Source organism: Lepisosteus oculatus, chromosome 5, assembly GCF_040954835.1.
Source record: "Lepisosteus oculatus isolate fLepOcu1 chromosome 5, fLepOcu1.hap2, whole genome shotgun sequence".
Taxonomy (NCBI): domain Eukaryota; kingdom Metazoa; phylum Chordata; class Actinopteri; order Semionotiformes; family Lepisosteidae; genus Lepisosteus; species Lepisosteus oculatus.
In genome coordinates, this window is record NC_090700.1 from 48,375,396 (window position 1) to 48,390,812 (window position 15,417).

The window sequence follows — 15,417 nt, forward strand, 5'->3', positions numbered from 1 at the left end:
ACACTCATTACTCTCTGGTTCCATTGTTTTGGCATTATGTACAAATTGAAATTGCATTAAGAAAAAGTACTGGTTTCACACTGGTGGGTGGCCTCTGAACTCAACCTCTCAAAACCTTCCAAAAACGTATATCCCTCGGAGGAAACTGCCAAACTTATTTTTTGTTCTTCAGCAAGATTTTGTTTTCGACAAGAGATGGTGTTGGAGTGGCCTAATTGTGTCAAACACTTAAAGATGGAACAAAACACTGAACCAGTGTTTCAGGTGTCACAGTGAAAAGGTGCCACTGTTATACTAAGCATCAGCAGAAACCCTTTGGTCTTCATGTTTTCAGGAGGATGAGGCATACTCATTTTTTTTAGGATATTGATTAGACGTTTTGGGCTGATTTCGCTGGACTGATCGCTCTTGCCTGTGAATCCCTGGAGTGCTGGTGAGAGAGGGGTCTGGGCTGTGGTAATAAGGTGAGGCAAGCCAGGTGAAGTGCAGAGGGATTTACCTGCAGCCAGTATGCTGGATCACCTTCAGGTGGACTCGGCAGCACTGGATCCAAATCCTCTTGGGGGGGCGAATCAAGGTTTGTGCTTTGTCCACTGTGATAGAGGTCAGCGAGAGTGATGCAGACATGAGGAATTACATGCCAACTGTTGTGCACAATAAACCAGTCCCCAGGGACTGTCCGGGCATGCTGGTCTGGGCAGGAGTGCATCATCAGTGGAGCTATTGAGCGTATTGATGGACAGCAGCCTGACTGCAGAGCCTCACTTGCTGCGTTTCCTGCATGACGTGGTGATGGGACGGCACCCATCTTCCAGCTGCTCGTGTAACAGAGGGTTTCTTGGCAGGCGCCACTTACGCCCTGCTTGCCAGACCCGAGTTGCTGTGGGACGTGTGGCATTGAGGGCTCACAAGACCAGTGAACAGTGAACAAGTACATGCTCGTTTAGGCTGTACAAGAGGAATGTGACCAAATCCCAAAACACAGCATTTGGAACCTGGTGCAAAGTATGTCAGATGTACTGCTTGGATGTATTTACAACAGTGGCCACCTACTGTTCATCTGTGACTTCAGCGGTAATTCTTTGCTGGTGACTAAGGTGATATATGAGTTTATTATGCAGATCAACGTGCAATAAAACATCACTGCACCTGCTACAAGGAGACTGTCAGACTTAGATTAGCAAAGCAACTTGATTTTAGAACCAGTTTTTAATACTAGGTATACAAGTAAAGTCCAAGGACATGTGCCCAAAAATCATCATTCCCCCCAACTTGCAGTTCATCCCAGGTTAAAAGGCAAAAAAAAGTACATTTTCTGGTGTATTCACGTTGAATAAATTCCCATTTTGGGCTCATTTGCCTGCCCTGCTGCGAAATGTGCCCCACCTCTTATTTACTGCTCACAGACACCACTGATGGATAAGAAGGCCACTAAAGAGGGACTTGAGTTTGAGGGAATCAAGATGAAAAGCTGCACATCTTCACTCTCATGCTTAAAAGCAAAGTGCTAGAAAGAGGAAGCATTGAAATGCTCTGACTAGCAATGATTTCGCTTGTGCTGCTTACTCAGTGCAAGCTGTGCTTGGGCAAATGTGGCTCCGAGGAATCAAACGGCTCAGGTTTAATCCCAGTTCTGCAACTGAGACCTGCCACGATCTCACTTGGGACATCCTGCCATCGGCTCCACATCTCAGTGGCCCATTCCAGTCAAATAACCCACAAAACGTTATAAAAAAAGATTTATTGAAATTGTTGAATGACAAAAAAAGGACAAAACAAAAGTCTGGCTCTTAAGAGTTTTTTTCAAATGTTTGCCTTTGTACAGATGACATACAGAAAAGGAAAAACAAAATCACTCAAACTGTTGATAAGGGAAATGAAAGTAATCTATTACATTCATGAGGCATTTTCAGTCAATCACTGACTGCTACGTAAGAAAATACAATTTTGCATTAGTAATATGCCACTGAATGTAAGAAAACAAGCCCAAATATCAGGTCATGCTCAGTAAGTCTGCCTCTGCACTCTGCATTTAAAAAGAAAGTTAAAAACTATCATAAGAAAATTCACAGATTCCATCTACTCCAAACCATAGTTACTGTTGTTTACAGGCCAAAGTAGTACACGGGTAATTTAAACTTCATATTTTATTACAGTTCAATGTTACAATTGAAATTATTTCATGAAGATGTCTGCCATTATCAAAAATGAAGCCTAATGCAAAAAAATATTTGGTCACTATTTACAAAAACAAAATACCGAAGCTATCCAAGCAGGAAAAAAAATGCATTTTTTAATTTTCTGATAGTGGCAGACATAATGTATTCTAGTATAGGACATACAGAAAAACCACTACTAAAATGTGATTTTTGTGCATGTTCTAGTCGACAGAATGATGCATTCTTTTCCATGCCTAAACAGTACATACAACATACTGATGACATCACAGAAGCACATTTTACACTGTAAAAGAAAAAAAATAGGTATAGGTGATTTCTGAAAACCAGTAGTCAAACATTAAAATATACTCAGACATGCACTCTAATAAAAGGTTTTTGGTATGTTTTTTCTTTTTTTTTTAAATACACAAGTCATCAGCAACCTGTATACACATTTAGGCATTAATAAACAGGAAATACGTCTTTACAAGGGCTGCACTGTCCACTCCATTTAGAAAATATTACTACTGCTGTCTCTCTCACAGATTCAAGGAAACATCAGAGCAAAGGAGAAATTGAGAAAGGGGCGTGACAATAAAAATAAAATAAAATTCAACTTGCACCCCCCCCACCTCCCCCCTCCCCCCTCCCCGGGATCAAATCTCCTATTCCCACGGCCACAGGACGACTGAGAAAATTGTACAGGGAAATACAGGGCAAAAACAGTCAGATCACAACAGGGGTGGAAAGTATTTTTAATCCTCTTCTTCTCCTTCGTCTTCTGGCTCTCTTTTCCTCTTCTGTCCCCGCTCCTCTTCTGTAAATGAAGAAAAAACACAGACCTCAGCCTTTGAGTTTCCCCAAACTGTCTCGCACCCGAGCCAACCCGCCCACCAGCCCACCACCCCCTTCTGTCATTACTGTTTACAGCTTCAACTCCACAGTGCCAGTGCAGCAGACACTTGACATCACAGGGGGGGTTTTACATTGCAATGAAAAGGAGGCCGTCTATCTGAGATCTGACTGTAGGAACTCCGCTGTGCGGAGGTTAAGCACAGTGACATCCACAACTTCCCCCAAACTAAACCTAGTCAAATCAGTCAGGAAGAAGAGGTTTAAGACCCAGCTTACCAAAGTCATCCTCATCTTCGTCATCTACACCATCGTTGAACTCCTCTTCTTCCTCCTCCTAAAACACAAATACAGCAGTTCACATCGGAGCACTGTCCCCTCTCTCCACTTCAGATCTCCCCACCTCACTACAGCATTAAAGGAAAGTCACGATAGCGCCGTTCAAAAGCAACTTGCAGGACTACTAGGCCACTGCACTTTCTATGAACAATTACAACTAGAAGAGAAGCTACTGGTGTAAGAGAGCAACAGCCAGCCAGCAGATCCTACAATATTGTGCTGGCATGGAGCGCCGGAGTACTTTGCCGTCTGGAGCACTGCCAGATCAGTGAAATTAAGCCTTTACCATCACTGAACATACAGCAGAAGCGCCTGTTCCACTGTATCAAACAATCACCACCCTTCAGAAACTAAATATACCGACGTGTGGTCACTTAGAGTTCACCTTCAAATGCGAATGCCCAACTCAATGGGTAATCTTGATGGACACCTTATTATTAATGGCACCAGTGAACGTGATGTCCAATGTTCCCGTTGTTCACTTGTTTATGAGCCAATTATAAAATATTCACTAACTTTCAACTAGCCTGTTGAGAAGGTTTGTGTAAGCCCCACTATTTTATGAAAACATCATGTTGCACATTAAAACACCTCCCTATAGTACTGAGATCAGGCTTGATTTAACTCTATCTCTCAGCCCACATGAGCTGTATGAGCCCTATCTAGGTGTGATTACAGCTGGTGAGGTGCCCAAAAATTCCCCTCCAGCACAACTTACAGAGCTTACTGCCAGACAATTACAGACACGTTCCACCTTGCACTGCAGGAGAGCAGATAGCACTCCTGGAACAAGAGAGCCAACTTCTTTCAAAATTCAGAAACTCAAACTGTGCTGGTGATCAACTCAAGAGCTAAACATTTGATGAAAAGGGAGTAATGGACGTAGGATCTCCTGGACAATATATTTAAGATGCTCTCCAGACTGGAATTAAGAAACTACACCCAAGTGATGTAATACTTCAAATACAACATTGTCCTTAAGTTTGGGCCCATTTTTTAAATAAACATGCATCTCACTCGCCAACTGGCTAAGGTTTATACTTAGGAAATATGAAAACTTTCAATATAGCTTAAGATTTGAAAGTTAAAATTTACCATTGCCATGTTGCCTACAGTGATATCCCTTTCCCTCTGCTTCTCTATAGGTCAATGGCCTTGTATTATACTAGACAACCTGCTATATAACAGACAAGTTCTGTAATAGTCAGTTTACCTATACAAAAGCATTTAGAGTTACTATTCAGCAAACAAACCCTAAATGCTTGTATTGAATTCGGCAAGGCTGTAAATGAATAACTGATGCAAAATAAAAATTACTGTGAGCTGCATATTAGCACACTGACTCTAATCTGCCAATGTGCTACCTGGTCTAGTGAACTGCACAATGCAATAACTTGTCTTGACTGCGGGATCTCTTTAGTTTCCCAGTGTGCTCTCCAGGCATGGCGCAAAGCCCAATTCTCAGCTGTGTCTAGAGAACTGTTCAAAACTGTTCATCCAGCTTGGACATCACTACACAGTTCTGTCTTGCTGAAAAGCCCAAACAAGCACTACTGAACTGGTAGTGCAAATTAAACGACCACAACAGCAAGATCAACCCAGTCTATGAGCAAGCAGAGTGATTTTAAACAAGACACTGCCTCCTAAATAAACTAAAGCATTCTCCTAACATAGTTATGGCAGTTAAAATGTTGCCTTAATACAAACAAAATAAGAATCCTGCCATACATAACCAGTCCCACATACTTTAAGTTTATATTTCCTCTCAGACAAACCCAGGCCAGGTTACTGAGCTGAACTGTGTTAAATTATAAGTGGAATAAAAAAAAAGAACAGGGGGAAAATCAGTGCAAAAGCTGAGCAAACAAACTTGGGAAAAACAGGGACAGTGACAATCCATGACGAAAGCCACTGATGTTGATTAACACCCTCGGAACCTGCAGAGAACTATAAGCAGCTGGCAGCACACCTGTCTTTACCACAAATGTCTCCCCTGAGGTTCGGCGTACATCACATTTCTTCACAAATCCGACCTGCTTTCTTGGGCCACCGGGGGGCAGTAAACCATGTGATGTGCCACCTTCAGCCTAAACCCAGCTCTCACCTCCTCTCCACTGATGTCCTCTTCCTCCTCCTCTCCTTCCTCCTCATCCTCCTCTTCTTCTTCACCCTCCTCCTCATCCTCCTCTCCTGGGGCCACCTCCTCGTCGTACTCCTCTTCTTCTACCTCTGCAAAGAGAAAGACCACATTACCATAAACTCAGCACAGCACCCATTATACTCCAGTGTTTTTTTTAACAAGTGCTTCATCCTAGATCTAGACCTGACCCTACCTCCCAACGATACATCACCCATCACCTAAAGTTAATGTGGTTTAGGTATTTAATCTCAGCTGACAATGGTTTAAAAGACTCCGAGCACGCAAGCACACATGCCAATAAAAACAGATCTCGACGCCAATAGAGCAAGCAGTGGACTCAGTTGTGTAGTAGAGCTGGAGGAGGGCAGCAGGTGCTGCTCTCTTCAGCAGAACGTGCTCGAGACTGGAGCCTTGAACACAGAACTCCACCTCAAGCCCCTGTGCTCTGACCTCTCCAGGACACAAGGCCTGGATGATCCAACCAACTGCAGCAAACACTAACCTGAAGACCTCAGCTCATGTCGGCAGAAAGAACTGTATAAATTCCCATCACGGCCGAGCACCCAAACAAGGACTTAAGTGTGTCGCGCTTTGTCATGGGGACTACAGAACACTGTACTAATAAGATGTCCTGTGTTCTCGATTTGTACAGCCCTTCCCCCCCTGCCGTTCTCCAGCGGGGGAGCGGCAGAGTGACGCCAGCCCGTCCTCAGCCACACAGAAGTCCCAGTGACCTCCAACTCAACAGCTCTGTCAGGCTCCACAACCAAACCCGCAGACGTACGAGGGGCAAAATTTAGACGTGTGGGGGAGGGGGAAAAGCTTTCATCCTGGAGTCCTCAAAAGTAAAGGTGACCCCCAGGCAGGGGGGACCAAGCAGATCCCAAGCTGCCACTGGACCGCTCTCACACTTGACCTTTCCCCTGTAACCCCGCAACCCTCAAATCCAAGCCACTGAAAGGAATCTGGCCTGCTTGCTTTAAACAAAGTTTGAGGAGAGGGGCCAGAATTTGCGGCCTCACTCGCTGCTGCGAATAGATACGCCATTCTGTCGCAACCATATAATGTGGATGGACTGCGTTTCTCTCCACGTCACAACAAGCGGACGCGACGCTGAAACCGAGTGCTTGCCCCGCGAAACGCCAGGTGAGCATCACAAGGAGCACGATACAGAGCCTGATGCCAATGCTACCCAAGGCCAATAGTTCTACTCCACAAACGGATGAGAATAGGGAGCTGGGGTAATTTCCCCATTCTGTTACAGCATTCTGGGGCAGTGTGCTCCGTTACAGCCACTTCTACGACACTGTGCCGTCACGGCAGGCGGAGTGCCCTACCTTCCTCATCCTCCTCCTCGTCATCCAGCCCCTCCACGTAGGCCTCGGTGTCCGAGTCGGGAGCCTCCTTGTCCTCCTTGTCGTAGCCATCCAGGTACGTCAGCTGGGGCAGCAGCTTGAACACGTTTTCTCTGTAGTCATTCAGGTTCGTCACCTCACAGTTGAACAGGTCTAAACTCTTCAGGTTTTCCAATTTTTTCTAGGGGGTGAAAGGGAGACGGGGGGCACTCGTTCATCATCCAACGGGTCCGGGCAGCGTCCGACCGGCTGTGCTATGCTTGCACCCCTCACTTTTTTTTTACAACCGGACTGGCAGCCATCTAACTCGGACCTTCCTCCCTTACAGAAGGATGCGCGGCAAGGAGCTTGCCAGCATCCCTCGCTCCACACAGGAGACGCTCGTCACCACATGTTAACACCTGCCTTCACTCCTTCAGAATCCCCAAGTCAGAGACGACCCCCCCCCCCACACACACACACACACACACACGCGCGCGCGCGCTCCAGATGGCTCCCCAGGAGTCACTCACCAGAGGTTCTATAGTGCTGAGGTCTTTGATTTTGTTGCCGCTGAGGTTGAGATGTGTGAGATTCGGGCATCGCTCTGCCAACACCTCCAGCCCCCCTGAGATTCTGTTATCACTGAGCTCAAGCTGCAACAGAAGACGGCAAAACCCGTGTCCTTAACGAGAACCCGCTCACCGAAGAACAGACCACCACGCGCGGCGACGCAGAAGAGGAGGCCTTACCTTTTTAAGTTTGTTTAATTTAGGCAAGTTTGCCACTGATGTTAAGCCTACATTGATTGTGCTTAGAAATTCCAGTTCTTCGAATTCATCTGTGAGGCCCTCGATTTTACCTTCATTGGAACGACAGTTATCTAGAACAAGCTCTTTCACCTGCAAGAGAAAAAAAACGGGAGAATTAGAAAACACACGTGTAAAAAGCGTGTGATCCTATGATTCTGTCTTCCAGATTAAAATATATACAAGCTTTGACTTTTAATCTGCTATAAACTGAGATTCTGTAAATGCACAGTAGCAAAGAGGTGAGGTTAGGCACATCTCTGGCTACTCTGTCAGTTCTGCAGAACCTCTTGATTTATGCAACTCAATTTGTTGAGTTACTGAATACATTGCTGCTACAATCTTGAGTATGTGACAGTCCACATAACAGCAAATCCCAGTGATCAGAGAATGCTGGAATAGGTCAGACTGTAGTTTTCTGTAGCAAGCTTAAATTGAGCCAGATCATTGTTGTTTTCAACTTCTGACACAGAGTGTAGCTTGCACAGGATGACACACACATCAGCAAGACCTTACAAACATTAAACACTGGCATGAAAGCGTAGTATTCTCCAGTACAGATGGTAGGTTCCAAATGGCACCGAGCCAGAACGAGGAATTAATACTAGGGTACGGATCGTATTCACCTCTGACTCTGCCATTTCAGACATGCAACAGCCATGCTGGGTATATCAGATGCCGAGCTTGACACACAAAGTAGAACTCGTACAGAAACAAAACCCCAAAAATATGGGCAGAATTCACATGGGAAAGGGGGCAATCAGTATATTTAAAAGAACATAACACAAATGAATCGCGTCAATTAACCACACCAAACAAGAAATTAAAATTCCAACTTCGAAGGCCGTAACCCGGTCAGATTCCCCCGCGCCTCTTGAACAAAGTCAATGCAGATCGGACCCCGTAAAACATGTTCCCGTCAACCCGAGCTTCATAAACCCTCCTCTGCAATCTGGCACAAAGCCCGACTACAACACATCGAAAGCAATAATTACGCCCAAATGAAGCAACATGCAAAGGAGCTAAAATTACAATTCTGAGCCCCCCGATAAAACAGCCCACAAGGTCAGCTCCTCACAGTGGTTACAGCGTTGACTCGAAACACACAACAGTTTCGCGAACGCAATGTGCAAACCACTCTCTTTTATTAACGATATAAAATCTTATAAGATAAATGACTCGCTTCCACGGGCTGATTATTAGAGTTTTAATGGGCTCACGAATGAATGCCGGTCACTGGGAACTGCAATACTCCCTGAACGAGTCTTCCCGCCCCGGAGCGCTTGAGCCGCACGACGCACGCAGCGCACCGCGGCTCGGGGGGGGGAGTCATCCTGAAACCCGAGTTCTGCAGCTCCCCCGGCCCGTCCACGCCAGGCGTGACGAGGAGTGGAAGGTGTGGCACTCGGCCGGCTAAAGGTGCGAGCCCCGGACGCTCCTGCCCACACACGGCAGTGAAGCGGCCCCGCGGAGTCTGCCCCGGTCCCCGAAAACCATTATCCGCAGTACCACTCCAGGCAGATGTTCTCCATCTCTTATACAGTTTAGATTGTAGTCTGAAAGGCTTAAACCTTGGCCCGCCTCAGCCTAACAACTATGATGCACAACCTGACAGCTCGAGAAACCAGCGCTGGGTGTGAAGGAGCTTGTTTTTTTTTTCCCCTTTCTCTCTCATCACACGTTTTTACAATTGAACACCAAGATAAATGACATTCACGTCGACGTTGGCCCGGCAGTATGTGAACTCAAGACCTACCCAAATTGGAATATTTCACCCCTCCCCCCCCACCGCCGCCGCCACCCTGGGAGCATGACAGCTGTGAAGGCTGGCTTAACGTTATAAAGATTATACCACGAATCCATTTAAAGGACCCTGCACCCCCCCTCCTCTCCTCCTCATAAAAGCCTCCACGAGTGAATACCACGCGCGACACCGTCACGTTATCTGCAGTCCAAGTGCAGAGAGTCGAACAAGCCCACTCGCGTGGGGCTCTCCTCCTCTTTCCTGGAGCTTTCACATTCGGAGCCCCATCCCGTGACACGAACGCCCGTGGACAAACCCCTCTTCCCAGCACACGCCCGGGTTCTAACTGCACCCCACCGGTGCCGCGCGGTCCTGCAACCGGCCGTCTCGACCAAGCACGTGGAGTCCCCGCGGTCTCACGTGTCGACACCTATTCCCGCTCTGAAGCACAGTCCACGTTAACACCGTCGCGCCAGGCGGTCACGGCGGCCCTCGCTCCGGTTGAAAGGCACATGTTCCGGGCTGAGCCAGCCCCCCCCCCAGGACGGACAATACCGGGAACGGCGAACGCGCGCCTGCTCGCGACACACCGCCGTACGACTCCGTGTCGGTTTAAAAAACAACAACAACAAGGCGAAGAAAGTCACAATCCGGTGAGAACGGGTAACCCACGCCGACAGATGCATCCTAAGAGAACAGCCCGGCCATCGGCGACTACAGAGCTCAGCTCCACCGATCCATATCCGTCCAGCGACGCAAGTTACAGTTCCCAGCCACCAGTACAGTCTAAGGGAACATCACCGCAATTTCGGCTCCTTAATCTTGATAAAATCTTGTCAATACACCGACCTGGAAATTAAGCGTAGGCTTTTAGCTAACCAATTATGTCGGGGGGAAATGTACATAAACAGTTCATTCGCCAACTTGACAACGCCACACAGACAAAATGGCTGACTAAACAGCGGATTTTGCGCTGGATACCCTCCTTTCAATGCCCAGTACAGTATCGCCCCGATTATGGGACATTCCTTACGATTTACAATCCAGTTTAAAGCCTCAACACACGGAGACCTGGGATTCGTGCACTGAGCAATTCTGCGTTTAAAGGAGGGAGGGGGGTGGCGGCGTAATCGTAATATATCTGTAATTATCCGCGACATTTAAAACAGATTGCGTTAGGAAAAAGCTCAAAGTTAACACGAAAACAGATGCAACGCGTGACGCACATTACCACTGTCGTTAAACCGGCAGTTTTTACTGGTGCACCTTCATTTCCATTTAGATTTTTGCCATTGTTGCTTGATAAAATGGCGGCTTGTCCTAGATTACGATTCAGACGTCTCCAAAAGGCACGTTTCAACGTTTAAAAGGCAAAAACGGTGCAACCGAGCAGCCCCGGTCATCCGCAGGTCCGAGGCGACCCGCGGCGGCGGTCCGAGCCTCGCACGAGCTCGCGACGCTGGGAACGACCATTCGCAGCCTCGAGGAGCTCGAGACTGGCCGCGAGCAGCCGACGCTGTGTTTGCACCAGCGAGTCCGGAGTAGCGCTTCAACACTGCGAGCACGCAGTCGGTTCACACCGGAGACACTTTCGGCGAGAATTAACCAGCTGAACTCCGTTACAACGGGCGCTACTTGCAATCCTCCCTCTCCGCTAAAACCAACAAGAAAATATCTTGCATTTAATATACCCGTCTTCCGAAGGACTGGGGAATCGCCTTGTGCCTTTGAACCGCTTTGATTACGTATCTAAGGACATTTTAAATATAAAATACTCAAAAAATCGACAAAACCTAATATTTACGTTTTACGTATCGCTCTTGGCGAGTCTCACAGCAAGCACGACTCGATAAATTGGCAAAACAGAAAATCAGTTGCTTCTGTAATAACTGTAAAAAAAAGTGACCTAATCGATTTAATTCAACGATTATCGTGAATAAAAATCGAGCTGCTACTTAACAAGAAAGCCCCTCGCCTCAACATTGCCTCTTTAAAAATTATGCAGCAGATTCCACGGCACCAGCGATGGACTATTTTTGTCCCATCCGAAGTTATTTATTTTATAATCGGCGGAGCCCCCGCGATTCTGTAATTAATCGGACGCACGGAAGTGGCCAGGTCAAACTTGCACGCCGATCACACTGGAGAGCAATAGCTAAAGGGACCGAGAGATCTGTCAGTGTACATTGTTTGTTGATTAGAGGGAAAAGGGCGCGTTCGCGAGGACTACAAAGTTACAAATATGGCTCCTCACACAGCCTGCTAGCGGAGGAGCGCCGTGCCATGGGTAACTACGCTGCATAACCATAGCGTGCCAGCCAGCCTACGACCAAAGTTACTAAAACCCACTAGAGCGCACCAGCCCGGGCACATCTGTCGAAATTTAGGAACTTTCACCTCCACGACAACATACCCATTCAATCCACTGCCTCCCTACTGGGCTCACACTCGCACGCGCTTATATGGGCACCCCAAATTCGGCAGCCAGAAAAATCAAGGGCAGTACTTTATAAAGCCTATGGAAAAAAAATCCCAAGAATGTATGAAAAGCACTCACGTCTGACGGCGTTCGATTCCGCAGCTCTAGATGAATCCTTTTCTTCATGTCCATTTTGTGTGAGCTAGCTTCTTGTTATTTTTAATTTAGTAACCCAGCCAGAGCAGAGTGTTAGACTTACGGGGCTCTTTACACACAGCTACCACCTCTCAGCCACTGTGCCGCCGCTCACTCTAACTTGATCGCTCAAAAGGGGGCGGAAGCCGGTCGCCAGATTGTCGTCACCACAGACCAACCCGGCGCGCCCGATTATGTACCAAAGACGCCTCTCCCCCGCCTTCTCCCTGCCTACAGCCAATCAGCAAGCAGGGCGGGGCTAGTCAGATTATGTTCGGTTGAGACAGTGCGAATGTGCATTTAAGTGTCATCTCTGCGTTTAAGCGCCATTACTTTGGCCTGGTTAAGGTGTGACAAATATACACACGGGAGAAAAGATTAATCTAAAGTAAAATATATTCAACCTTAGAATAAATACGCGTCGCTTACTGTTGATTTTTAATTAGTGCTGTCGACAGTGATCTAATTTGGCGTAATTCGTATTGTAAACACGCCAGGACACCCTATGTATGCACTGGACGACAGATTCTGCTTGCGGTTACTTTTACGCATTTGTCTTTGGAAAAAGCAGCGTGTTGTTTATTGAAACAAAAGTCAAAACATTACTCCTGCGCTGCCAGAGTCAGCCTGGCTGAACTGTAACCGAGCGCTCCTCAATGAACTCTTGATACGCTATATACGAATTGTGAAATCAAAGGGCATCAGCTTTTAACACGAGGTAATCGGGGGGTGGCGTAAGGTGTTTTCCACCCATGACTGACTACATATTATAGGAATCTTGAATTCTTTATAAAGCTCATGCTGAAACGTAACAATATCAATTTAAAACAAAACAGCCATCGCGTTTAGGCGTCATTTACCGAGTCGCGTATTATAATCTCGCATAAAAATGAACAGTACCTTTGTATTTTGGATTTTTGTAGAACTTTTTTTTTTGTACACGTACTGTCCTACTTTGAGCTCTACTGTCACACCACGTGGCCAATCGCCAGTGAATCTGTAAGGAATCTAGACGATGCGTTTAAGTTTTCCTCATCGGGTAATCGATACAACCTAAGATACTTTATTAAATTCAATAACATTAACGCGCTTTACCACTCTGTTTCTACATATCAAGCAACACCTGATAAATTCGTATTTCGTAAACCATTAAATAAGCACAATTACACCAAACCCCGCCTTTCAACGGCTTGTACACAGACGGAAACTAGACCAGCCCTTTCAATTTTAAATCTCCCTTTCACGAATGTAAGAACTCTTTCCCACTTACTAATGCTGGTACTTGAGTCAGACAGTCCGTTTCGATTGTATAAACGGTCTCCATCGAAGATGTTTTTTACGCCAAACATTTACATTTTCAGCATGCACTGTTGATTCATTTAAACCTCACGAAATCGACGCTAAGACCAGCAGCAGGTTAACGGCGCAGCACAAATGAAGCCACAAAAGATGGGGTTTTTAAAAAGCGCACGTCGCTAACCAAATCTGATCTTCAGACCAGTCGAACAAAATGCTTAAAAGGAAGAAAAAAAAGTTATTCCAAAGCTTTCCAGCGGCCTATGGTGCAAATGTTTTACAGAACGCATTCAGGTAACGTCATGTTAATGCCAGTTCTTACACCTGTACTGTAAGCCCTCCTCCCTTGCCGAAACTGAACTCCAGTGCCGAAAACAATTTCAAACGTTTTTTCTTCCATAAAGTGGAGGCTGTACGGGTCAAATCCCCGATTCCTCACTGGGGTTATTATAAGGTAGAAGGGGGGGGGGGCGATTAATGAATACGCTCCGAAAGAAAAGATCACAAAACTCCACGACAGAATATCTGAAAACTCGTCCGCGTTGGCGTTTTAAGATTACCCTGCGTCTGTGGGTCTCGCAAATCTGCAATCCGCTGAACGCGTAATGCAATGTTACACTGGACATGTAAGTGATTCAGAGAAATTCCCAGGGAACAAACCTCCAACCCGCATTAGATCAGTTTCTCTCAATGTCACAGAACTGGAACAAGCTAGCTTTCCCTTGAGCTGGAGCCACCATTAGCGTGTCGCCGAGCTGTTGACGAGATGGCCTAAGAAGTCGACTTTTTTAAATGTGATAATGGGGGGGATAGATGATGAGCCATAATCGCAGCCTCACCCTACCCTCGTTTTAATTTTTATGGACGGGTATAACCGTATCTCTCGGGTTAATGTTACCAGCGGGTAAGGTGAGCATGTAGTTCTAAAAGCTACACCGTTGCTACTGACCGGGGGACCTACACGATGTGGGATGTACGCCAGTTTTAGTAAAATGGGCAGGTAAAAATAAAAACTCTACATAATGAGCTACAGTGAACAACTTCCAAAGGTTCGACGATTGGGTTTAATCGGTGGAAAAAAATAACACGGTGGACCCATCGAGCCCAAGTGACCATAGCGCCCTAGAAGGCACCGATAAACAGGCGGTGTCCTCCAGCCCAGACACCCCCCAGAAAAGAGGTCAGACGCTTTTCTTTAGGGTATAAATACACCTCTGTGTCCCCGTCACTGCGAGTGTACGTAGCACTGGTGCAGTGAAAACAGGAACCAGGGGACACAAGTGGAAATTACGTGGAAGTGCATTTATTTAAGACGTCGAATCCTATCGATATTCTTCTGCGGTTTCGGGTCACAACACTCTCTCTGAAGAGATCATTGCACATCACTGCATCGTTCATATTTACGACTATGGATTAAATGCACCTTGACATTTCTTTTGTTAGGAAAATCTGTAACTCGCACGAGTTATAATCATGCACTCGTCTTTAAAAAAATACGTCTGTAATAATGAGAGAAACAAATAAGAGAAAATGGACATTTTGGACGGTATGACAAGACGTTTACCTTCCCCCAGATTAAACACTGTTGCTATACTGCCACTGGAGTTCAGTTTCCACACACGTCACCTTTTTGTGGGGGAAGGGGGGCAATACAGCCCCCTCGCCGTCTCCTCAGAAACCCCTCCACATAGCATTGATTGACAGAACAACACACCAATCAAAACCCCATAAAACATATTCGCGGGATAAAAAGATTCAAACCAACCAATAACAGAACAAGAAAACAATCTTCACTTCCGCTCCTTCCTGTAGCTGCATTCCAACCGTTGGGTTAAAAAAAAACCCGATGCAAAGACAAGGAGAAAAACAAGGTCACCTGACCGTATCAGCGCCATCTTGTCCGCAATAAAGCACATATTTAAAAACAATAAAAAAAATCATAATTTTAATTCAATGTACGAAAGAAATGAATTGACATTACCTATTATTCAGGTCATTTCAGTGTTGAGCTCCGCTGCCGCTTTTAAAGGCACGGAAGAGAGAAGAAGAGGAACTGCGTGGCAGTTCATTGTTTTCACAAAAGGCACCGGCTTGGTTTGCTGGCTTGAAAAAAAAAACGCATTGCATGGC

At 46.2% G+C, this 15,417-nt stretch overlaps 1 protein-coding gene and 1 non-coding gene across 4 annotated transcripts; both read right to left on the reverse strand.

Moving 5' to 3' along the window:
• Window positions 1–1,726: 1,726 nt before the first annotated feature.
• On the reverse strand, window positions 1,727–13,526 carry anp32a (acidic (leucine-rich) nuclear phosphoprotein 32 family, member A). 3 transcript variants are annotated; one of them, XM_015343305.2, is made up of 7 exons: window positions 11,935–13,526; window positions 7,577–7,726; window positions 7,358–7,480; window positions 6,828–7,026; window positions 5,455–5,579; window positions 3,291–3,348; window positions 1,727–2,976 (listed from the first exon to the last, which is right to left on the reverse strand). In XM_015343305.2, the coding sequence occupies exons 1-7, from the start codon at window positions 11,986–11,988 to the stop codon at window positions 2,915–2,917; spliced, it is 771 nt and encodes a 256-aa protein (XP_015198791.1). In that variant the 5' UTR covers window positions 11,989–13,526; the 3' UTR covers window positions 1,727–2,914. The 3 variants fall into 3 exon arrangements, with proteins under 3 accessions (XP_015198791.1, XP_015198793.1, XP_015198792.1); XM_015343307.2 differs by lacking the exon at window positions 11,935–13,526 and adding an exon at window positions 10,644–10,928; XM_015343306.2 differs by lacking the exon at window positions 11,935–13,526 and adding an exon at window positions 8,260–9,408.
• LOC138239320 (small nucleolar RNA SNORA28) lies at window positions 7,982–8,115 on the reverse strand. Its single transcript, XR_011189792.1, has one exon. It is a non-coding gene; the product is annotated as a small nucleolar RNA SNORA28 (small nucleolar RNA).
• Window positions 13,527–15,417: the final 1,891 nt, after the last annotated feature.

What these genes read in the sequence shown, in the direction of transcription:
- anp32a (XM_015343305.2), bottom strand. Translation starts at nt 11,988, where the DNA reads ATGGACATGAAGAAAAGGATTCATCTAGAGCTGCGGAATCGAACGCCG. An exon ending in AATTAAACAAACTTAAAAAG is followed by an intron (nt 7,481 to 7,576) that starts GTAAGGCCTCCT and finishes CTTCTGTTGCAG; the next exon opens with CTTGAGCTCAGTGATAACAG. An exon ending in CGAAGATGAGGATGACTTTG is followed by an intron (nt 2,977 to 3,290) that starts GTAAGCTGGGTC and finishes CTTCATTTACAG; the next exon opens with AAGAGGAGCGGGGACAGAAG.